This window comes from Monodon monoceros, unplaced genomic scaffold, assembly GCF_005190385.1.
Source record: "Monodon monoceros isolate NGI ecotype Baffin Bay Population unplaced genomic scaffold, NGI_Narwhal_1 Super_Scaffold_11, whole genome shotgun sequence".
Lineage (NCBI taxonomy): Eukaryota > Metazoa > Chordata > Mammalia > Artiodactyla > Monodontidae > Monodon > Monodon monoceros.
The window spans coordinates 53,665,135-53,689,958 of record NW_021703767.1 but is presented as its reverse complement, the minus strand read 5'-3'; the positions used below and the strand labels follow the sequence as shown (position 1 = coordinate 53,689,958).

The following is a 24,824-nucleotide window of genomic DNA, read 5'->3' as shown; positions in this document are numbered from 1 at the left end:
ATGTCTGTGCTGGTTCCACCCCTCATAATGGAGCTCTCTCCTTGGCTGTGGCAGTGCTTACTCCAGTGTGGAGATGCATCATGAAACAAGCAGGGCCAGAGTAGGCACTTGGCTGAGGCCGGGGCACCCACTGGGTGGTCATGGGAAACTGGCCAGCATCCCATGCAGTTTCAATCTACCTCTGCTCTATTTTAGGAGTAAGCAAGCATATGTGTTCCTCCTGAGTGGAGTCCAGGCTTCCCCCAGCCCTTCTGTTAGTCCTACCAGCTCTCTAACCAGCCAAGGGGACTTGTCTTCATGGTGTTGGACCCCAGGGCAGTGTGCGCAATCTGTTGCTCAAACTGTTCACTGTGTAGGAGGGTTCTCTGCCCATGTAATCCCCCTCCTCTTTTGAGTACCCTCCCTGTGGTGCAGGTCCCAACCTGATTACTTCTCTTCCCTTACCCCATTCTTTGTGGTTCTTTCTTATAGCCTTGATTGTGTAAGAGTCTTTCTGCCAGTCTCCAGTTAGTTTTTACTGAAAATTGCTCCACATACAGATGCATTTTTGATGTGTTCCTGGGGAGAGGTTAATTCCGTGTCCTCCTACTCCACCATCTTGATCTATCTCCTTTGGCTTTGACAGTTTTGGTTTTAAAACAGCTATATGAATTTACCTTGTCTTATCTGTGTGATTTTTATTTAAACTTCCTAAACATATTATATACATTCTATACTTATGGTATATCAATCAGATAAATAACATCATTCCTACAAAATGTTTAAGAATTTTAGGGGACAGAGATCAAGATGGCAAAATAGGAGGACGTGGACTCACCTCTTCCCACAAATGCATAAAAAAAGTATATCTACATGTGGAACAGTTCTCACAGAATACCTGCTGAAAGCTGGCAAAAACACTCATATAACCAAAATTGCAACAGAGATCATCACATAACTGAGTAGAACAAAAGAAAAGAAAAGAAAAAAAGAAAAAGGAATCAGTACATGGCCTGCACCTCTGTGAGGGAGCTGTGAAAGAGAAAATGTTCCCTCACCCTGGGAACTCCCTTCATTGGCTAGAGGATTGGCCAAGACAGAAAGGGAGCTTCAGAGGCTCAGAGGAGAGTGCAGCACCTGGATTGCGGCAGGCAGAACAGAGAGAGACCAGTGCAGAGGGTCTTGGTCACCTGCCTGCAGTCCCCAGCCTGAGCTGTGTGTCTGCTGGTGTGTATGGGGGCTGGGAGCTGAAACTCGGGCTTCAGAGCACAGACTCAGGGAGAGGACTGGGGTTGGCTGCATGGGGACAACCTGAAGGGGCTGGAGTGTGGTCTGAGCTGCAGTGGGGGCGTCCGCAGGACTGAGCCTAGGTCTGCTATAGGAGCCCGATTTTTAACACAAGTGCTGAAGGGAGGCGTGGACCCCAGACATAGCGGCCTCATTCTCGGTGTGCTCACAGGAGGCATGGCTCCACCTCTATGAGACCTGGGAGCACACAGGCACTGGTGGGTTGCCCACACATGGAGAGGCTGAAATCTGAGCCATCTCCTAGTGGCTGTGCCGCCCCCGGATTTACGTGCTGCCAGCAGCTTTGTAAGCTCAGTGTCTGTGGGACATCTGAGCAGATTACTGGTGCCCCCGTGGCAGGGGCAGATCCGGGGTTAGCAGCTGTGGGCTTTGCGGGAGTGCGCATGTGGAGGCAGGGCTGGGGTGTGGTCTGATTCTGTAGCTTCTGGCAGGGGGTCCAGGTGCATGACTATGGCGGTCCTGGTACCTGACTTCAGCAGATCTGTGCCAACAAATCTGCACTGGTGGCTGTGTGAGCACAGTGCCTGAGGGACACCTGGGCTGATTGCCTACACTCCCATGGTTGAAGTGGGGCCGGGGCAGTGCCAACAACAGTGTACTTTGTGAGCCCACACAAACTGGGGGTAGGCGACACCATAGAGTGCACTTCCTGGTGGACAGCTCCTGTGGAGGAATACCCAATGGTTCCTCTCCCAGCAGAAGTGCTCCAGTCCTGCCTGCCTCACACCACAGCTCAGAAATGGCTCTGGGGGCTTCTGCTCCAACAATTAGGGAGCAGACCCTGCACTCGACGGGGCTGTGACAGCCACAGAGCAAAGAGGAGGCCCCACTCAACATCCAGTGCAAGCTCTGGTCATCACAACACTGATCACACCCCTTATCAAAGGGGTTATGGCCAGCACACACTGAGGAAAGACATGACAGGCATCCATACTGAAAACAACCCTTATACCAACAATATTAATTTGAACAGACTGATCAGTAGAAGTGAAATAGGATCTGTAATTTAAAAAAATCCCTGCAAAGAAAAGTCCAAGATCAGATGTCTTCACTGGGGAATTCTATCAAACATACAAAGAACTTATACCAATTCTTCTCAAACTCTTCCAAAAGATTGAAAAGGGGTGAACACTTCCAAAGTCATTCTATGAAGCTGCCATCACCCTGATATCAAAACAAGACAGGCAGTACCAAAAAAGAAAATTGTGGGCCAATATTGATGAATATAGATGCAAAAATGCTCAACAAAATATTAGCAAACTGAATCCAGCAACGCATAAAAAAGATCATACACTACGACCAAGTTGGATTCATCCCAGGGTCACAAGGATATTTCAACATATGCAAATCAATCAATGTGATATACCACATCGACTAAAGAAAAGACAAAAAACACATGATCATCTCAATAGGTGCAGAAAAAACACTTGATAAATTCAACATCCATTCATGATAAAAACTTCAAAGTGGGTATGGAGGGAACTTATCTCATCATAATAAAAGCTATTTATGACAAACCCACAGCCAACATAATACTCAATGGTGAAAAGCTGAAAGCCTTCCCACTAAAATCTGGAACAAGACAAGGATGCCCACTCACACTAGTTCTATTCAACATAGTATTGGAAGTCCTAGCTACAGCAGACAAACAAGGAAAAGAAATAAAAAGTATCCAAATTGGAAGGGAAGAGGTAAAATTGTCCTTATATACAGATAACATGATACTATATATAGAAAACCCTAAAGGCGCCACACAAAACTACTAGAACTGATAAATGAATTCAGCAAGGTAGCAGGATACAAGATTAACATACAGAAATCTGTTGCATTCCGTTACACTAGCAATGAAATATTAGAAAAAGAAAGTTAAAAAAAAAATCCAGTTTAAAATTGCGTCAAAAAATACTTAGGGGACTTTCCTGGTGGCACAGTGGTTAAGAATCCACCTGCCAATGCAGGCAACACAGGTTCGATCCCTGCTCTAGGAAGGTCCCACATGCCGTGGAGCAACTAAGCCTGTGCACCACAACTACTGAGCTCGTGTGCTACAGCTACTGAAGCTGCACGCCTAGAGCCCATGCTCCACAACAAGAGAAGCCACAGCAATGAGAGGCCTGCACACCACAATGAAGAGTAGCCCCCTCTCACCGCAACTGGAGAAAGCCCGCACGCAGCAACAAATACCCAATGCAGCCAAAAATAAATAAATAAAATATATAAATGTATAAAAAAAATACTTAGGAATAAACCTGACCAAGGAGGTGAAAGACTATAATGCTGAGAAGTATTAAACATTAATAAAGGAAATTGAAAATGATTCAAAGAAATAGGACGATATCCCATGCTCTTGGATTGGAAGAATTAATATAGTTAAAATGGCCATACTGACCAAAGCAATCTACAGATTTAATGTGATTCCTATCAAAGTAACTGTGACATTTTCCACAGAACTAGAACAAATTATTCTAAAATTTATATGGAGCCACGTAAGACCCAGAATTGCCAAAGCAATCCTGAGTAAAAAGAGCAAAGCTGGAAGCATAACCCTTTCAGACTTCAGACAATACTACAAAGCTACAGTAGTCAAAAGAGCATAGTACTGGCACAAAAACAGACATATAGATCAATAGAACATAATAGAGAGCCCAGAAATGAACCCATATACCTAAGGTCAATTAATCTTTGACGAAGGAGGCAAGCATATCCAGTGGAGAAAAGACAGCCTCTTCAGGAAGTGGCATTGGCAAAGCGGGACAGCTGCATGTTAATCAGTGAAGTTAGAACATTCCCTCACATCCTACACAAAAATAAATTCAAAATGGCTTAAAGACATGACATCATAAAACTCCTCGAAGAACATAGGCAAAACATTCTCTGACATAAATCATAGCAATATTTTCTTAGGTTAGTCCCCCAAGGCAATAGAAATAAAAGCAAAGATAAACAAATGGGACCTAATCAAACTTATAAGCTTTTGCACAGCAAAGGAAACCATAAACAAAATGAAAAGACAACCTACAGACTGGGAAGGAATATTTGCAAACGATGCAACCAACAGGGCTTAATTTCCAGAATATACAAACAGCTCATACAAGTCAACAACAAAAAACAAACAACCCAATCAATAAATAGGCAGAAAACCTAAACAGATATTTCTTCAAAGAAGACATACAGATGGCCAATAGGCACATGAAAAAATGTTCAACATTGCTAATTATTAGAGAAATTCAAATCAAGATCACAATGAGGTTTAACTTCACACCAGTCAGAATGGCTATTATTAAAAGTCTACAGTTATGCTGGAGAGGGTGTGGAGAAAAAGGAACCCTCCTACACTGTTGGTGGGAATGTAAATTGGTGCAGCCACTATGGAAAACAGTATGGAGGTTCCTTAAAAACTAAAAATAGAGTTGCTGTATGATCCTGCAATACCACTCCTGGGTACATATCCAGAGAAAACTCTAATTCTAAAAGATACATGCACCCCAGTTGTTCACAGCAGCATTATTTACAATAGCCAAGACATGGAAGTAACCTAAATGTCCATTGACAGATGAATGGATAAGGAAGATGTGGTATATATACACGATGGAATGCTACTCAGCTATAAAAGAAATGAAATAATGCCATTTGTAGCAACATGGATGGACCTAGAGATTATTATATTAAGTGAAGTAAGTCAAACGGAGAAAGACAAATATCATATGATATCTCTTATTTGTGGAATCTAAAATATGATACAAATGAACTTACTTACAAAATGGAAACAGACTCACAGAGACAGAAAAATTTATGTTTACCAAAGGGTAACAGGGGAGGAATAAATTAGAAGTTTGAGATTAGCTGATACAAACTACTCTGTATAAAATAAACTGTATAGTACCAGGAACTGTACTTAATATCCTGTAATAAAGCATAATAGAAAAGAATAGGAGAAAGAAATACATATGTATAACTGAATCTCTTTGCTGTACACCAGAAACTAATACAACATTGTAAGTCAACTATACTTCAATAAAAAAGAATTTTAGAAAAACATATTCTGTAAATTAAATACTAATTTCAATGATTTTTATATCAATAGTAATTATCTTCTGGATACAACAGCTGAAAATATAATTTTTCAGGATTTTAGTTATTTTTAAAATATCAGATTTATATTTTCTTGTCATTAATTGATAGCTCTTTGGACTTGAATAATTTCTAAGCAAGATAAAATACTGAAAAATTGGTCATCATGCATGGTTTTACTATATATGTATACATTGTTTTAATATACATGTAAATATATATAATGCATATTTAATATAATATATGTGTATTTTCCATATATTATATATTCCTGTGTTTTTTAATTTGATATGTTATAGAGTTGCTATACCTTTGTGTGAGAATACTGTGATATGCCATTCAGATCTTCTTTTAGGAATAAAATGTTTATTCATCTAGGAGCAGAGAGTGCTAATAAAAGAAGACCCTTATCCCATTTGGAGGAGTGCCCCAGTTAAAGAAACCTGACTTGCCCTTGGTCACATCTTCCAGAGGCAGCTTATATTCAATGACTAATCAAACATGGGCATAAGAAGGTCCCTTTTATCAATTTGGACATCTCTCAATGGCTATCCCAGTCCTGAGATGTGTGGTCACCTGTGGCCTTCGTAATACTTGCATCCCAGCTCTACTTCTCCCCCTGCTCAGTACTGCTTCCTTCCCCCTACTTCCACAGGTCTTGATCCTAAAAGCACTCCTTGATAATTGTTGTGCACGCTCATCTCCATTTCATATTCTCATATTCTTTTCCTTTATGCATTGTTACAGGATATTGAATATAGTTCCCTGTACTATACAGTAAGACCTTGTTGTTTATTTTACATAGAGTAGTTTGTATCTGCTAACCTCCAACTTCTAATTTATTCCTCCCCCACCCCCTTTCCCCTTTGGTCACCATAAATTTGTTTTCTATGTCTGCTTCTGGGAATCCAGGCTAGGGCACTTTGGGTCTATCTATATACCTACCTACTTGTTATCTTTATCTTCATTATCTATCGATCAATCTATTGATCTATCGATCTAGCTATTCATCCATCCACTCTAAGAAAGTGTAAAAAGGATGTGTGCACTTACAAAATTTTTGGTATACCAAATGCTTGTAACAGCTCTCATTACCTATTCTCTAGTTCTCTGAAATAAAAATCAGTTATTTCATTACAAGTTGTAATGTGCATGAGTTATTACGGGTCTGTGAGCAATAGTGCCAAATTTTTTGACTGTATATTTAAGATTATGAGATGTGTTTTTGTTTATCAAGAAAAAATATGAGCTAATTGGTCTTATAGAAACATGTGCTGATGTAGAACAGGCTGTACCTCGGTAAATCTTGAGAATGTAACAGAGAATTTTACCGAGGAAACTGCAGTCAGTGATGTGAGGATGATACTTGGCAGAAACTTCTGAAAACAGTGTAGACAGAATTCTTTGGCACCTAAGCAACGATTCAGGAAGGATGACCAATGTTAATTACAACTAAACAAACCTTTCTTATTTACCAGTCTCTGTCAAAGGAGGGCTATTGAGCAGTATTTATTTTTCAAAAGACAGAAAATAGATGCAGTTGGCCGAGGCTCCAACTCTGATTTATTTATTACCCTTTTGTACATATCATATAAATTCAAAACTTTATGACTATCACCATTTTTATTGGAATCACTAGCAGTAGCTTTATAATTTCTATTAACCCAAGTTTCTTCATGGCATGATCTCTGTTTATCACTTCTGCTTCATCTCTTGTGCTCTTCTTTCTGTCACACCCTGCCACCAACCCCACAAACCACCAGTGTCACTTCTGATGGTAAAATACCCTGTGCTCTTGCTTCAATACAGTCAAGTGGTTAAGAGGGTAGACCCTGCATTCGGTCCAGCCCTACATGTTTTCTGCCACTTCCAAACTGTGTGTCTACAGTAAGTTACTTTCCCACCTTGTGCCTCAGTTTCCTCAACTGAGAACAATGTTAGTACCTCACTTGGATGTGGAAAGATTAAGTGGAGAGTGCTTGGTTCATAGTAGCTTACATACTGTGTGGTGCTGTGTTATTTGGTAGAAATTACATATTCTTGTTTAGGGGCTGTTCTGTTCCGTTTCCCTCTCCAAACCTATTACTGTGATTGGGAGTATAGTAAATGTGTGTGCTTAAACATTTCAAGTTCTACTTTATGAATATGTATGATAAAAGGAATTCATTTTGATAGAGTACTTGCACATGTAGATTACTGCATAACTGTTGAGAAATTAATGAAAATTTTATTTAAAATGTTCCTGTTGCCTGGAGACAACACAGATGCTTGAAAGTATCTCTACAAATTTTGCATTGAACAACTGAGGTTTATGTGTGGATTTGTTTCTTCCTATAAAAAAAATTAGATGTGTAGAAGGCCCCAAGAAAAGTCTCTTTCCTTTTACCTTGACTGGTTCACTACAGGGAGAACATTCTGGAATTCTCTGGTAATCAGACTTAGGTGTGATTCAAGAAGAGGGGCTGACCTGTGTGAGGAGACTGAAATGCTAGTTCACATTCAGTTCCTCACTCTGGCTGTTATTACCACTAACGGAATTGCTGTGTGCCCAGCCCAGCTGCTGTGTCCGTATCTCTCACAAACTGCAGAAAGGCTGCAGGAAGTCTTTAGAAAAGTAGATATTTGTTTTTCCAGGGATTAATGGCACCCTTCTTTGTCTATGTAATGGATCTTACATGGTATATTTTAAACTTATTGAGCATTACTTAATTCCTGTGATGCATGCCAACAATGTGATTAAAGCTGATTTGCACTAGATCATTTGTCAGATTACTTGGTTACCAGTTAGCCTTCCCAGGTACAAATTTCCACTTCTAAGCACTAAAAATAGCATCTTTACAGAATCCTCAAAAATGCACACTGTAAACCAGTTGCCACATCCAAAAATGAAATTGGATGCAACTGAATGTTTGACCGTTGTGGGAAATAGCAACGTAACAAATACGGGGAAATGTTTTGGACGTAATTTTTGCTCTTTTGACACTTAATTTGCTGTCATATATTGACTTCAAAACCCTCAGAATCCCAAAACATTCCCTTCATTTGTTTGTTTTCCTTGATTCCATGTTAGCTTTCCCTGACTTCCCACAGACACTGCATTCTATTCACTTTTCTTCACATCTAAATTTTTATTTTCCTAGTTCCTGTGGGAAAAAGTGAACAAACCAACATAGCATGCATCAGGTAACCAAAAGACCACCCAAATATGATTATATATACCTATAAATATATAAAGCCCAAGACTATCATTTGTTTTTTTCTGCTCACTCAGCAAATCAGTCAATATATCCTCATATTGATTATTTTCTTGTCATTCTTTCTGTACTGTCTTGGTCTGGGCCTCATCGTTCCCTGCCCATATTATTGCAATAGCTTTTTAACAGGTCCCTCTGTCTCTGGTTTATCCCCTCACTAGGTTCTTCTATTCAGCATGGCCAGTATAATTCTCCACTTTCATCATGTCATTTTTTTGCTTAAAACCTGACAATGCCTATTATTTATTTATCATAATGAAACTTTTCAGCCCTTCTGACTTAAAGTCAAATACTGAGTTCTGGCCAGCAGAGTGTGGCCAGAGTGCCCATCTCCATGCCTGGACCACAAGACCTTCCACACTATTGGCTACATGCTTCCTCTCTTCCATCATCTGTTGACTGAATGTAGGCAATCCAGTGGAGAACTTGGAGGTGATAGGGGATGGAAGAACCAATAAAAGAGTAGGGTCTTTGAATAACTTCATGGTGCAGAGCTTCTTGCCCCCAAATCCCACTCTTGCCATTGGACTCTTATGTAAACCAGAAAGAAAATTCCATTGTGTGAAGACAGTGAGGTTGTTTGGGGTATTTGTTGAAGCAGTTAGCCGGTTATCCTAATATGTATCAATTTTGCAATAACAGTGTTATCAGTGCAAATCAAGATTAATGAACTTGCTGGGAGGTTATTATTTGGATTTGGGACTTTTTGTGCACAGTTTTTTCATTAGTTCCTTCTATATGGCTTTTGAATATAATTGTCTTTTTACTTTTATAATTCTTTAGGCAAGTAATTTTTAATACTGTTTTAGAGCATTCGAAAATGTCTATTCATTTGTTCATTCGTTCATGGATGCAACAAACATTTATTTAGCATCTATTTTGTCCTAGGAACAAAGAAGAAGAGGAAAAAAGTTATCTTCAAAAAGTTAATGGTATATTACAGTCTTATCCTGAGCCCATTTACTACTTAATTTTTACACTCAGTGTAAAACCTCAACATTACCACTCTTCTCAGGGTTCCAAGGGATTAGAATCATTTTCAGTTCTTATCTAAGACACCCAGAATTGTTCTGTTGCCTGATTCTTCCTAGGGTTTGATGGTAATGGAAGAGTTTTTGTTTGTTTGCTTTTCATTATTCCTTCTGAAGGAAAAATTCTCTTTTACTGAATTCCCACCCTTGTACAAGATCAGTATAGGTTTTCTTTTGCAAGCACCCATTACTTTAGGCATTCCTTTTCATGGCTTGAGAACTTTGATGGCAATACCTTAGTAAAGAAAGCACCTTCCATCACTCCTAGAAGCTGAGTTTTTGTTGGGTAACTAGGTCTAGGGACAGAAGAAGGAAATCACATCTTCTGACATGGTCCGGGACTGAAAAAGTGAGTCATTCTTGGCCAATTCTTTTTCAACCATTCTTCTCTCTGCCATCTGATAAAGTCTATCTTGCATCTGAAGGCTTAAAAATGACATTTACTAGCTCCCCACTATGGAATTCACATTTTGGACAAGTACAGGGATGTCAAGAGGGTCTTGACACTTTATTTCAAAATCTTGTTTTGCTTCCCAATAGCACCAGTGGCTCATTCTTTCCATTTCCTACTATAGGAAAATATATATGCCAAGAGCTTTAGATTTGACTCCTGGGTTACTTAAAATGCCGAATTAACAGGTGAGCTTGGTCAATGCCATTCTCAGGTGTGTGTAAGATCGTTAAACAATCCCTGATAATATCTTTCATAACCTTTCTGAGTGAGTAGGGGTTGAGGCATGTCAAGAAAGGTCAAGAAAGGGGAGAGGGAGGTTAAAAAGAAGCCTGATATTTGGTTTCTGAGCCTGGCTCTGGAACCAGATCTAACATATATACACTACCAAACATAAAATAGATAGATAGTGGGAAGCAGCCGCATAGCACAGGGAGATCAGCTCGGTGCTTTGTGACCACCTAGAGGAGTGGCATAGGGAGGGAGGGAGGGAGATGCCAGAGGGAAGAGATATGGGAACATATGTATGTGTATAACTGATTCACTTTGTTATAAAGCAGAAACTAACACACCATTGTAAAGCAATTATACTCCAATAAAGATGTTAAAAAACAGAACAAAAACAAAAATAAAAGCTCTAGGGACCAGCACCAGCAACCGTAGAGACCATGCTGCTAACCTTCTTTGTTTTTCCTATACATTAGTGGGCTCAATAAAATGATGACACTTCACATTGTATTGTCATTGCCTGTCATTGTCATTTGTTTGTCTTCCATGTTTGAAGAAAAGGACCATGTGTTACCTTTGAATCTTGAAACAAACACATTCAATAAAGTTTTGGTGGCTAAGGGAGTGAATAAGTGAAGTGACCTCTACATTTGACCATCATTGTAGTATAATAGGATGATGTAATTGAACAAATAGACTTGATCACGTATGAATCCTGTGCTCCCATTTAGGCTTTTTACAGAATAAGTGTGGTAAAGGAAGAAATTAGTAGCAAGAAATAGGAATGAAGGGCAGGGTAGTGTAGATGGGGAGGAATGGGTGAAAGTTAATCATTAGAGAACAGAAGAGATTGAAAGGTGAGAGGAAATAAGATTTATAGATGGAGGTAGAGAGAGAGTTATGGAAGAGATGAACATGTTGGTGGAATCAGCCAGTAAGCATCCAGGATTATAGTCAAGTAGTTCTCTGACCCACCAAACAGCATGTTGGGAAGATGGAGTACAGTAAACCATGGAGTTTCTCAGAGGGAAGCTGTTGCATAGATAAGAAAGTCCGATTATTCCATATTATTATTTTCCTTTCATGTTGGGAGGATGTACCAGTAACAGTTGGAGTCTCCTTTCAGCCAAATAGCTCCCATATGCTACATAATTCTGCTGCTGATTAAAATCCTATGGAAGATTCAGGCTGTATCTGGAACAATAGCAGGCTGAATTCGATTTATCAGTCTTCAGGGGAAAAAAAGATAATCAAATTTCCCCCTTCAACATTGGGACCATGCCATTTGCCGAGATGACAATGGATGTGAGTTGTACACTTTCTGTTTGTACACCTGCTGCCTGTTAATCACAAGTTCCTGGCATTTTGTGATATATTTTTCCCTATTGATATCTTATGGGCTTTGTCATTTAAAGGCAAGGGCATTTCTGTAAAAAGTGTTACTGAAACATGTATGAAAAATTAGGGAGACCAGTAGGGAGGCAGAGTTGTGGATGATGTGAAGAAAAACACAGTCTTTAGTGAGAGAAATCTGGGTTTCAGTATGCTTTTTAACGTTTTAGTATGTGACCTGGACAAGTGATTTAAGTCCTCTGAACTTTGATTCCCTTATCTGTAAAATGGGGATAATGATATTTACATCAGATGATTATTTTATGGATTAAATTACATAATTTATGTTTGGCTGTGCATTCTGGAAAAATCTAGGTAGTGAGAATTGCAAAGAACTCTCGGCTCGAAAACACCATTCAAACCCCGACGCTCGGAGACTTGGCCAAACTTTAACATGGCTTCTAGCAGCCTAAGACTTCGTGTCCCTGGGACAAAGAGCCCCCTTTGGAGTTCTTGTTTTGAAAAGCTCAGGGATGTCAGAAGAATTTACTGTTTGTTCTAGCCAACACCAGGTCTCTTCTTAGAGCATCTACTAAGAAAGTCTTGCAATTGTGAATCCTTCCTCTGAACCTTTAAGATGTAGATGTATCTCCCATAACTCAGAAGTGTCTTTCTCAAGGACCTGAAAAACATTCCTTTGAAATGTAATAATCAGGAAGGCCAGGGGCTGTATCTCCTACACTCTGGGAAGATAGGATCCTAACTTTAATAATTGCCACATAGCAGAGTCAGCTGGCTGGCCTAATCATGTTTACACCGATCAGCCCTTGGTAATTTTGAGTCCCTGCTCGCTTCCCTTTTCTACACCGTCATTCTGCCTTTAAAATCCCAGTCACCACTGTGAAAATCAGAATGGAGCTCAGCTCTTTCCCCTACTGTCAGTATTTACTGAATAAAATCTGTTATCACTCTAACTAATGTCTGGCTTTGTTTCTCTTTGGAAGTAAAGGCTGGCTTTGTGGTAACACCTACCAAACCTCTGCCCCCCGTCTCTTTTAATGGGATATGTGTGTGTGTGTGTGTGCGTGTGTGCATGCCTGCGTGCGTGTGTGCATGCCTGCGTGTGTGTGTGTGTGTGTGTGTGTGTGTGTGTGTGTGTTTTCCGAAGGAGAGAGTGAGGTTCAGTCTTGTCAGGAAAGGTCATGGGAAGAAATTGGGAAAATGTGAGAAGGCTGTTGTGTGTTTCCTGACTGTCTCTGGGGAATAGGCTTGAGGGTTAGTTTCTTCTCATACATTTTTCAAAGGCCAGAAATATAAATTAAACAGCTTTCATTATTTTAGCTTAAACCAAAATGGAATTTAAGGTGGATCCAGCTTAGGGCAAGGTGGCATGCAGATATTTAAAGGATGAAATTAGGGCTCTGTTTCTTCCTCTAGATTATGCTGTTCGGTAAAATGCTCTGTGTTTGCAGAAATGTTTTATATCTAAACTGTCCAATATGATAGCCTTTGTGACTATTAAGCACTTGAAGTGTGGCTAATAGCAACTGAGGAAATGAATGTGTTAACTTAATTTTAATGAATTCAAGTGTAAAGCCACATGTGGCTGGTGGCTGCTCTGGTATAGGGCACAACTCTAAATCATGCTATGCTTGCTTCTTCTTGGCTTTATTCTCAGGCCGTCTCCATGTGGTGTCAGTGGCTCCTGGAAACTGCAGAATTAGTTGGTCCTCAAATAATACGATCTCACAGAAGGAGAGAAAACCGTCTCTTCTTCAGCAGCCTTGTCCATCCCTGAGAAGGATTCGAATTGGCCTTGTTGACGTAAGTCATGATGTGCAGGAGGGTGGACACTCATGGTCCACCCTGAGTCACATCCTATTGTGGACCATTCAGTTCACTGTCTTCCAGAATTGCTTTGAGTTTGAGAGAAATATTTATCAAGTAGTGGTTAAAGCAAAAGTAGACCAACTTTTTGAGACAGGGCAAAAGTAGTGGTACCTTGTGGCCTTGGTGACAGAGTGCTGCACATTGTTGAGGAATGGAACATTTCTTCTTCATCACAGAGAGGATTTGGCACCTAAAGTCCTGGTCAGGCAGCAGCAGAAACCGTACAATTTATAAAGCAGTGTCCTGAAAACAACAACAGCAGCATCCAATACACATTTAAGAAACCTTATGTACAGAGAGCAATAAAAAGATAGGAGAGTAAAAGACAGTAACAGCATGACAGGTGTTATGTGGCCCCTGTAAGGGGCATTCTGCTTCATGAGCACATGACAAACACTCTTCAGGAACTCTCAGAACACTAGAGAGGATCTGATAGGCATCCGGACTACCTGTGAGTAAAGGTGGGAGTTAAATACAGGAAATAAGGCTTTACTATTAATGTGACAATAGTTGTGTTCAAGGGCTGGTAATGCTGAAGTATTTGAATTACATATTTAAGCACTTGGAACTATTAGGTGCTCAAATTTTACCTGCCAGTACCAGTGTATGCACGTACACAAACACAGCCTACATTCATTCCTCCTTGAATAAGTACACAGTTTTTCTGTGCTTTATCGAAGTTGGTGGTATGAAGAGACATGCTAGAGTTAACTTCAGGATTTAGCATATCCTTTAGAATTCTGAGCGTTCATTTTCTGAAACCATAAGAGTTAGAAAAATCCACTGTTGAGAATGTTGGAAGCAAATCTATAGACCAGGACGAACATTCAGCATTGTACAACATATAGCCATATCTTTTATTAAAATATAAAATGATTTTGAATGGACCTGTTATATATAGCAACTTTCCTGAGTCTCTCAAGTTTCCTCCTACCCCTTATTGCTTAAGCCACTTCTGCCTCTTGCCACAATCCAGCAGTTGAAGGGTTGATTCTCAACACGGGCAGGGGCCTCCAGGACCAAGGCACTCTAAACCAGCTTATGTTCAGATTGGTTAATGGTCTTGCCATTCATTTTCTCTAAAATTCCAATTGCTAAGCACCATCTTTGGCTCCTCAGGAAAACCCACGATAACCATTCATGTTCCACTAGCATTTTATTTTGCTTGTGTTTATTCATCCACCTAAGCTGTTACTGATTACATAACTTTTACATCCTCTTGTGATCAAACAGTAATGGAACTTTTAAGATGTGGTGCCTCGTTTTAGGGAAGCTATAAAGTCTTTGTTTTATATCAGATGAATATATTAAGAAAAAGGTGTTAAAATTTGATTTTGTAATGATAGAACGCACAGTCAGAATCTGAAAAGAAATGTTGCAAGTATGCCAGGAGACTAAGTCTTTTCTAAAGAAAACTGCCATTGGTAGCTGTAAGTTAGATAGTCATGATTAAAAATTTATGAATGCATAGGAGGCACAAGCAACTGGGACGAAAACTGTGATCAATAGGCTCCATCATTTCCAATATAATCGCCTCAAGTCCTTGCCTTACAGGTGAACACGTGGATCACCGGTAGAGAAATTTGTGTTGTGACTGGCAGAGGATGCTCATTTTCTGTCAGGAACTCATGCCAATGGTTTGGGCTTTCCTTCAGGAAATGAATATTCACCTTCTTTACCACAAAACCAATTTCTATCCATGGTTTTATCTTTATGATATATAAATCGGTATCTTGTCAAATACACACACACACGCGCACACTTTGCATTATAGTTATTGGCATACATAGGTTGATTTAGTTAGGTTATGATAAAATTGTTTATGGAGATTTCTGTGGAGGCTAAGTGATTGAAAAGTTTGGAAAAAGCTGTGGCCTTAATTCAAGGCAGTTTGGATCAATAATTCTGAAGGCAAAACTGTAGCTATTAATAAGCCTAAAACCTTGAGGGAAACAGAATTTTTCAGCTTTAGGCCATAGGGAATAAGAACACATTGTTTTGCAGTGTTTTTATCGTTTAAATTTTCGAGAGCTTCTGCAGTATAAGTCTCAACTCTTTTGCCGGGTGATAAACTCATCATGCTAGAGATGAAGCAATGAGTTCAGATAGGTTTTTGACTTCTTTAAACCATCTTCCCTTTTTGCTCAAATATGGATCAAAACCTGGAGAGGTGACTCCTGTTTCCTCTGCCTCATTACCCTAAAACTGTGAAGAAACTTTTGAGTTTGTAAATTCCAAATGTGAATATCTCAGAGGTCAAATTTCTCTAACTCAAAATCATGTCACAGAACAATAATACATGAGCCAGCAACTCAGATCTATGTTTCTTTAGTTAGATTTGTTTACTGAGGAACATTATGGCAATGGCTATGACTTCTGAAAGTCCAACCTCAGCATTTGAGAGCATTTACTATTTAATCAAGTGGCAGAGCAGCAAACTCATTTTGAGTAAGATATTAAAAAGAAGAAAGAAATGTCATATGTCATCAGCTGGAATAATTTAACTTGCAAATCAGATGTTGGCAAGAGCTGGCTGACAGCAGATGGCTCAACTCTTCTGTGTTTGACTCCAAACCTATCCTTTCCCATTTTGCACTGGAAATCTAATTAAAAGCCTTTTTATCACCATCAGATTAATTATAAACATGCCTTTTTATCTGGTAGGAAATTGACCTGTGCTTAACAAATTTCCCCCAAAACCTCTATTTTCCAAGATTTTCAAGAAGAATTTTTTTCCAAGCTTATTTATTCAGACTAAATGCATCTAATCTTTATAGGTTAAATCCCATGAGCTACTACTTAGGCCAAATATGAGTTACTTATTTACTATTTAGGACATAAACTGATATTAACTTAAGAGTACTTGCTAATTTAATTTCTTTACTTCTAGTTAATTTGATGAAATTCATTGAAAGGCAACTTTCTTCCAAGTAAATAATTTGCCATGGCAAATAGAATCTTATAAAGCTTAATTTTAAAGTCTTTTATCATATGGTGGTACAATTAATATCAGAAAAAAGGACATGTGTTTCATTAACTTGTCTGTCACTCCATGAGTTTATGATGTGAGAACTGACACTTCTGTGCCATCTGTTTGTATATGACCATAATAGAAGCCGTACATGCCAGCGGACTGAAGTATTTTCATAGAGTAAATCCACAGGTATGGGCTCAACATTTCAATAAGTGTTAGATTATTCCCCACACATAATTTTGTCATTATTAGACTAATTCTTGTAGTAATGCATAAATTTTGAAAAAGCTAGTGCTATAAAAATGGGCAGGAATGAGTATATTTCCTCAATATACAAAGGAACTGTGTATTTCAGTGGTTAAATAAATAAAAGAGAGAAAGTGATCATCTGGCTTTTACTTAGGATGTAGAAAGCTGGAAAGAGCATCATTACTACCCTTACAATTAAAAAGAGAGATAATCTGCAAATTAATAGTTGTCCTTGAATTTGTCAGAGAGCTGAGGTTGTAGAGCAGTCAACTAACTCAAAATCTAAAGAAAAACATTCTTCTGGAAGGAGAAGCAAAATATGAGCAATTTCTTTCCTGGGGTAAATGCTAAACCCCACGCAAGCTGTTCATGAGAATTCAGCTAAAATTTCTGACGAATTACTTCAGACTGTGGACCGGCATGTGTGTATAGAATCTCTTGGGAGCTGCAGTCACAAGGAGAAATTGCCCATGTGTACACGATCTTCTCCACAGACCATGTATGTACTTATAAGAGAGATTAGGGGCTGGGTTGGAGACCTGAGAAAGCCTCTATTTTGGTGAAGGTATGGGAGAGGAGAACAACAGCTCTTGTGGAAAAGGTGTAAAGCCTCACCTAGAACCTTCTCTCTTACCTTCTTTATGGGGTAAAAACTTAAGCTGATGTGGGAAGGACGGCAGATATTGTCACCCTCAGGCCAGAAGTGAACATGCATTGCAATTAGGTGAAGGAGAAAACAAAACACCATCCGCCCTTAGGGGAGGGACAGAAAAACACCCTGAGCCTAGACCACTTAGAGCTCTACCTTTGGGGGAGGAGTATGACCACAAAAAAGGCCTCATATCCAAGATCTGGACACACAGTGCCTTCCTCAGATTGAGGTTGAACCAGAACAACAGAAAATGATTCCCTGTTCCCCCTCTTCCATTCTTCTTTATCAGGCTTGCAAGTGACCTATAGCAGTTGTCATATGTATAATGCTGGGATAAGGGCAAAGTGAAGAGAGAGATCTTTTCTCAGGCACAAAGGAAAAACCTAAAACTGAGAGGTGAGCAGACCTTGAGAAAAAAATCTTCTGAAAAAGTATTCCTCACTCTAAATACAAGTTAAAACCAGAGAATTTGAAGCTTGTGGTGCCCCGAGGGTAACCATAGAAGCCAAAATAACAACAAAAAAAATAGACTCAGCTGAATTCCTGACTAGACTGACACAAACTCTTATAATCCAAAGAGAAAAGGCATGCCTATTTCCAGGCATAAATACTATTTACAGTCATCTCTACTCTTCCACACAAGGTATTCAGCTTTCAGCTAAAATGCAGGGCATACAAAGAAGCAAGGGGGGAAAAAAGCAACAATACACTGTCAAGAGACAAAACAATCAACAGAACCAGATCAAATATGATTCATATTTTAGATTTAAAATAGCTGAATAATGTGACAAAGATTCTAGAGGAAAAAGTGGACAATATGCATGAATAGATATGGAATCTCAGCTGAGAGATGGAAACTATGATAAAGAACCAAATGGAAATGGAAGAAATTAAAAGCATGGTTATCGAAGAGATGAATGCCTTTGATGAATTTATCAGTACAATCAATACAGTAAAAAAAAAAAAAAAAGAAAAAGAAACAGTAAAGTTGGAGATAGGTCAAGGGAAGTTTTCCAAACTGACAAGCATGAAACAAAAAACCATAACAGTTCTTCTAAGAGCTAAGGGACAATAGTAGATGGTATAAAATAAATGGAATTGGAATCATAGAGAAGAGAGACTGAGCAGAAGAAATGTTTGAATAGATAATGACCAAGAATTTTTCAAAAGCAGTAAATTATAAAAACTATAGATATATGAAGCTCAGGGAACACCAAACAATAAATACTTCCAAACACACCTAGAAACATAACTGTTCAAACTTCTGGAACCTGAAGACAAAGAGAAAATCTTGAAGGCTGCCAGATAAAAAGTGCACATTGTATACAAAGAAACAAAAATAAGGATTGGAACAGACTTCTCATCATGAACTATGAAATCTAGAGACAAGGGAGTAACATCTTAAAGTGCTGGAACAACAAAACCTGTCAGCCCAGATTTCATACTCAAAGAAAATATTTTATAGAATTGAAGGAGAAATAAATACTTGCAGAAAAAAACAAGAACTGAGAGAATTCCTTACAAGCATACCTATTATTTATTCCTTAAAGGAAGTTCTTCAAAACTAAGGACTAAGATACCAGACAATAACTAGGATCTACACAAAGAAAGAGTGCCGGAAATGGCATTCATGAAGGAAAATTTAAAATTTAGTTTTCTTATTTTGAATTTCTGTAAAGATAGCTATGAAAGGCAAACATCATATCAAAGTATTACATGTTTATGGTATATATAAAGTAAAATGCATGACAATAATAGCACAAAGGATAGGAAAGGAATTTAAATTACAATGTTGTAAGTTCCTTATAGTGCATGATTAATTAAATGTGGATATTGTAAACTCTACGGCAGTCATTAGGATGTGTAAAACTTCTAAATAATAACCCCAAATTGGAGATGTTAGTAGATTTAAAACCAATCATTTAAATAATTACATTAAATTTAAACTGTGAAAATATACCAAATAAAAATTAGAGATTTTCAGATTGGATAAAAAAGTAGTACCCAACTGTGTCCTGACAACAAGATCTACTTTAAATATAATGAAATTGATTAAAGTAAAAATATGAAAATAATATACTGTGAAACCATTAATCAAAAGAAAACTAAAGTGTCTATATTAATGTCAGACAAAGTGGACTTCAGAATAAGGAATAGTACTAGGACAGTATTCATAGTGATAAAAGGGACAATTCAATAAAAGGATAGTAATCTTAAATATGTATGCACCTAACAACAGAGCTTAAAGTATATGAAATAAAACAGACAGAACTGATAAGAAAAATAAATCTACAAGTAGAGTTAGAGACTTCAACTTTAAGTATTAGATTAAACAAATAGAAAGTTGGTAAGGAAACAGGATTTCAACAACACTATTTACCAAATGGATCTGTTAGATACATAAAAAACACTTCAAATCACAGCAGTAGAATATACGTTTTTCTCAAGAGCATATGGAACTTTCACCAAGATAGATATTATTCAAGATAGACCAATAAAGAATCAAAATCATTTAAGGTTTGGTCTCAAATCAAATGGGATTTAAACTAGAAACCAGCAACAGTAAGATATCTGAAAGATTTCCAAATATTTGAAAATAAACATTTCAAAATAGCCCATGGTTCAAAGAGAATGTCACAAGGGAAATTCAAGCATGTTTTGAATCAAATGAAAATAAAAGTTCTATGTGTCAAAATTTGTGGGATGTAGCTAAAGAAGTTTAGAGTTAAATTTATAGCTTTTAATGCTTTTTATTTGAAAAGCAAAATTTTATTTTTTTAATTTATTTTTAAAATTAATTAATATTTATTGGAGTATAGTTGCTTTACAAGGATTTTTTTCCTATTATAGATTGTTTATTATTTGTCGACAACATTTATGAAGACCATTATAAAATTTTGTTGAAATACAGTAAGGAAGATCTAAATACGTGGTGAGCTATAACTTGTTCATGGATAGGAAGAGTTAGTATCATTAAGATGTTAATTCCTCCAAAATTGTCCTATGGATTACATGTAATTTCATCCAAACTCCCTATGGGGATTTTCATGGAATTGGACAAGTGAATTCTACATTTATATGGAAATGCAAAGAGCTAAGATGATCCTGAACAAAAGCAAAACAGAACTTTCCCTACCAGACATCATGATGTAGTCACAAAATGGAATAGTATACAGCAAAGAAAATGAACAAACCACAGATAATATGCATCAATATGCATGAATCTCAAAAAATATTAACATTGAGCCAAAACAAAAAAAGCCACAGATATGTAAAATATTCCAGTTTACACATTTAGAAAACAGGCAAGTGGAGCTATATTTCTTAGGGATACATACACATGAGATGAAACAATGAGGAAAAGCACAGGGATTATTAATAAAATCCAGAGAAATAGCTACAAGGGACTGATAATAATTAAGTTAGGTGGTGAATACACAGGTGTTCATTTAATTATTCAAAGTGTCTTCTTACACATTATTCTCTTTGTGTATATTTTGTAATAAAACAGTTTAAAAGATGGAATGCTCAGAAAATAGTCATGTTGAAACCCTAAACAAAGAATGTATTAAATTTTGCCATGCTTTTTTAGAATAGTTTTAAAAAACAACCATAACTGAAAGGGAACAGGAGGGGTCCCTCAAAAGTAATGTGGTCCAAAGTTTAAAACTCCAATTTTTTTTAACATCTTTATTGGAGTATAATTGCTTTACAATGTTGTGTTAGTTTCTGCTGTATAACAGTGAGTCAGCTATATGTATACATATATCCCCATATTCCCTCCCTCTTGCGCCTCCCTCCCACCCTCCCTATCCCACCCCTCTAGGTGGTCACAAAGCAGCCAGCTGATCTCCCTGTGCTATGCAGCTGTTTCCCGCTAGCTATCTGTTTTACATTTGGTAGTGTATATATGTCAGTGCTACTTTCTCACTTCATCCCAGCTTACCCTTCCCTCTCCCCGTGTCCTCAAGTCCATTCTCTATGTCTGCATCTTTATTACTGCCCTGCAACTAGGTTGATCACAACTATTATTTTTTTTTAGATTCCATGTATATGTTTAGCATACGGTATTTGTTTTTCTCTTTCTGACTTACTTCACTCTGTATGACAGACTTTAGGTCCATCCACCTCACTACAAATAACTCAATTTTGTTTCTCTTTATGTCTGAGTAATATTCCATTGTATATATGGACCACATCTTCTTTATCCGTTCATCTGTCAGTGGACACTTAGGTTGCTGAAAAGCGAAGTTTTAAATCAACAATTTAAGATTCCACTTCAGGAGACTAGGAAAAAAAAAAAAAGAGAAAATTAAGCCCAAAGCAAATATCATAGAAGAAATAATAACAGAGCAGAAGCCAATGAAATTAAAGACAGAAACATATGAGAGAAAATCATAGTAAGCAAAAGCCAGTTTCTTGAAAATGACAGTAAAATTGATGAACCTTTAGTCAGGTTAACCAAGTAAAATGAGAGACAACACAAATTGTAAATATTGGAATGAAAAGGGGTACGTTACCACAAACCTTGTAGACATTAAAAGAATTAGCAGAGACTACTGTAAAGAATTCGGTGCACATGAGTTCAACAATTTATATAAAATGGACAAATTTCTTGAATGATAAAAACTGCCAATGATCACTCAAGAAAAATAACCTGAATGGATCTATAGATCTCTGTAGATTTCTATCCATATTTAGAATACATCCACAACATTTAAACAACCTGCCCTTTGCTCCAGAGAAAGACACTGTCTCTCCCCTCCATGGCTGTTCACTATAAAAACATTCTTGAAAGATAGTATGGAACAAAGACAGTAAGTTCCTCTGCTTATAAGATGTGAATAAATGCAAGAGACCCATGGAGAATTGTTTCCTAACTGGATTGAGATGACTTAGGGATGGTTGAAATTCTGTAGACTCTGGTTCTCCTTATATCTTATGTGTAGCTCTCCAGAAGTTCCAAATGAGAAACTGAGAGCCTGGGAGTTTTCTAGGTCCCCTGTTTTTTCGATGGTCTTGAACAACAATTTCTGTCTCTTTAGCAGTGGAAGATTACAGAAAAATTCATCCTGCATTTCACCGGTTTTGTATCTTTTGTCCCACGAGATTATTCAAAGCTCTTTTGACTTCTCTACCCGTTAACAGAAGTCATGAGACTCCTGGGTCAGAGTCAAAGGACAGTTTCTTTTAGCAGTGTGTCATAGCACAATTTTCTAGTTTTAGTTTTCCACACCCTGTCACTCAGATGTGGACACAACGAGCGTCAGTTGACACCTGCACACACACAGGGGTGTGTAGTCCCTCGACTTAATTCTTGACATTTAGTCTCACTCCAAGAATTGCCTGAGAGAAGAAATGGCCAACAGATTGTCTGCTCACCTCTCTGTGGTTCCAGTGTCTCTGTGATTTTGGTTCCTCAAATTCTAGAAGCTTCAGCCAGTCTCTAATGCCTTAAATCAAAAGCTTCTTTATTTTCCTTTTACCTGGCTCTTCTACTTTTTCCTGAGAGGACTACTGGTTTCTGCAAGTAATTCCACCTTAGCTGCTTTCAAGATTCTTCAATTTAGTCACACTTCAAATTATATTACATATTAGTTTCTTGTTTATTTTCTGTCTTTTTTAGGACTATAAGCTCTGTGAAATCAGTTTACTTTGGTTAATTCTTCAGTGAATCCCCAGTGCCTTGAAAAGCACATGGCAACTGGTAAGCATTCAGTAATATTAAGCAAGTAGACAGCTGGACTCATTTAGGTGAAAAATGATAAAATCACAATTTAAAAAGTTTCTAGCTGGATGTCTGCTGACATATCTAATCATTTCTACTTCTACCTATATCTCTGTTAGTACATATTTTCTCAGTGAAAATCGCTCACATTTTAGCATATAAATTTATTGCACAGATATGTCTTTAGCTCTAACTAGGGGGAGATGCATAAATGTTCTGTGAGTTTAGACATAGTTACCTTTTTCTCTATGACCTAAAAGAAGGTGTAAATAGAGATTATTTTGTGCACACATCCTGTTTCTTCTCCTTGTAGAGTCTTTTCAACTCTGCAGCTTCATGCCTGCTGTCTTCTTCCTTTGATCAAAATTACACTCATTTTGGATCCAGTTAAAAAGTCACCTTTTATAAAAAGTCTTCTGAGACTTTTTCATGGTAACTCAATTATTCTCATCTCCATGCTCCCACAGCTCTGCATGCATTTATCTGTTACAGCCCTTATTATACCATCTTTTAGTTAATTGCTTACATGGCCTGGGTTCCTACCTGATTACTGAACTCCTTTCGTAAATGTCTTTGTGTCCTTAGTACCTAGCACATGGTCCGGCACATAGAAGTGTTTTAGAAAATGTTGCTTGGATGCTTTATTAAATTTAAAATGCTATCTTAGGAATATGCACATTTAAAAAAGACAACAAAATGAAACTAATTTTGGAATTTTGACTAGCAATCAGCTGTGTATGGAAGCCACTGAAGGAAGGGGAGGCCGTCCCAGAGCCACTTGACTCTATTATTCTGTTTATTCATGAACTTACACACTTTAAATCCTTTTTCCACAACTTATATTTTTGGAATCAGCTTTGATTTGTGGGGAGGGGAGGCTATAGGGTGTCATCTATATGGTATAATTTTAAGAGAACCAGCAAGATTTTCCTCTCTCTATTTGTGTTAGGAATTCCACATATAGTAATCTACTGCCTTGTTTTAGCTCTGCAATCATGCTGTAGACTCATCTTTAAAAATACTTTTACGTAGGGACGTATATCAACTTATTAAGTAGATAATTTCTCTTTGTGATAGAAGAAATATGGTCTGGTGATGCCATGCACGTCTGGAGAGGGGTATGAATAACAGAAAGGGTAGAACAGAGATAGCAAGGTTGACAAATGGGGAAACCAAACCACTGGTGAATTATTGGCACCTTTGTAAAAAATTTAATCTTCCCTTGAGATGCTATTTTTATATTGTATTTTCCTACTCTGCCAAAATAATGCAAATAGTGCTCTAAATATCTCCTTAAGTGTTTATTTAGTAGACTGTTATATGTCTCAGATGTTGAAAAAAGTTTCGGTTTGTTTTGAAAAGCATATGAAGGCCATTTAGTATGAGAACAAAATTACAGAGACATGAAAATATCCCAATATTTTCTGTTTCTGACTTAACTATTCAAATCACATGTGAAAATAGGTATTTTATCCTATTTTTGCTCTTTACCACCAAAAGTTAAGAATTATAATAGCTTTAATGCAAATAATCTATTTTGGTTTGCTTTTTATAGGTTAATGGCAGTTTAAGTATCTTGGACCATGAGTACTTCCGTTTGGCATGACGTTGCTCTATACTTGCAAAAGAATTTGCTTTTGTAAATAGACGGCTGTGCAATGTTTAGAGGCTGTAGAT

General features: G+C 37.8%; 1 protein-coding gene across 1 annotated transcript in view; it reads left to right on the top strand.

The window, feature by feature from the left end:
• LOC114890266 overlaps nucleotides 1-24,824 on the top strand; it is a 458,648-nt gene that overhangs the window by 181,821 nt on the left and 252,003 nt on the right. Inside the window, exon 4 of the mRNA XM_029213703.1 lies at nucleotides 13,333-13,478. Coding sequence (XP_029069536.1) covers nucleotides 13,333-13,478 — 146 coding nt within the window. The remainder of the gene's footprint in view (nucleotides 1-13,332; nucleotides 13,479-24,824) is intronic.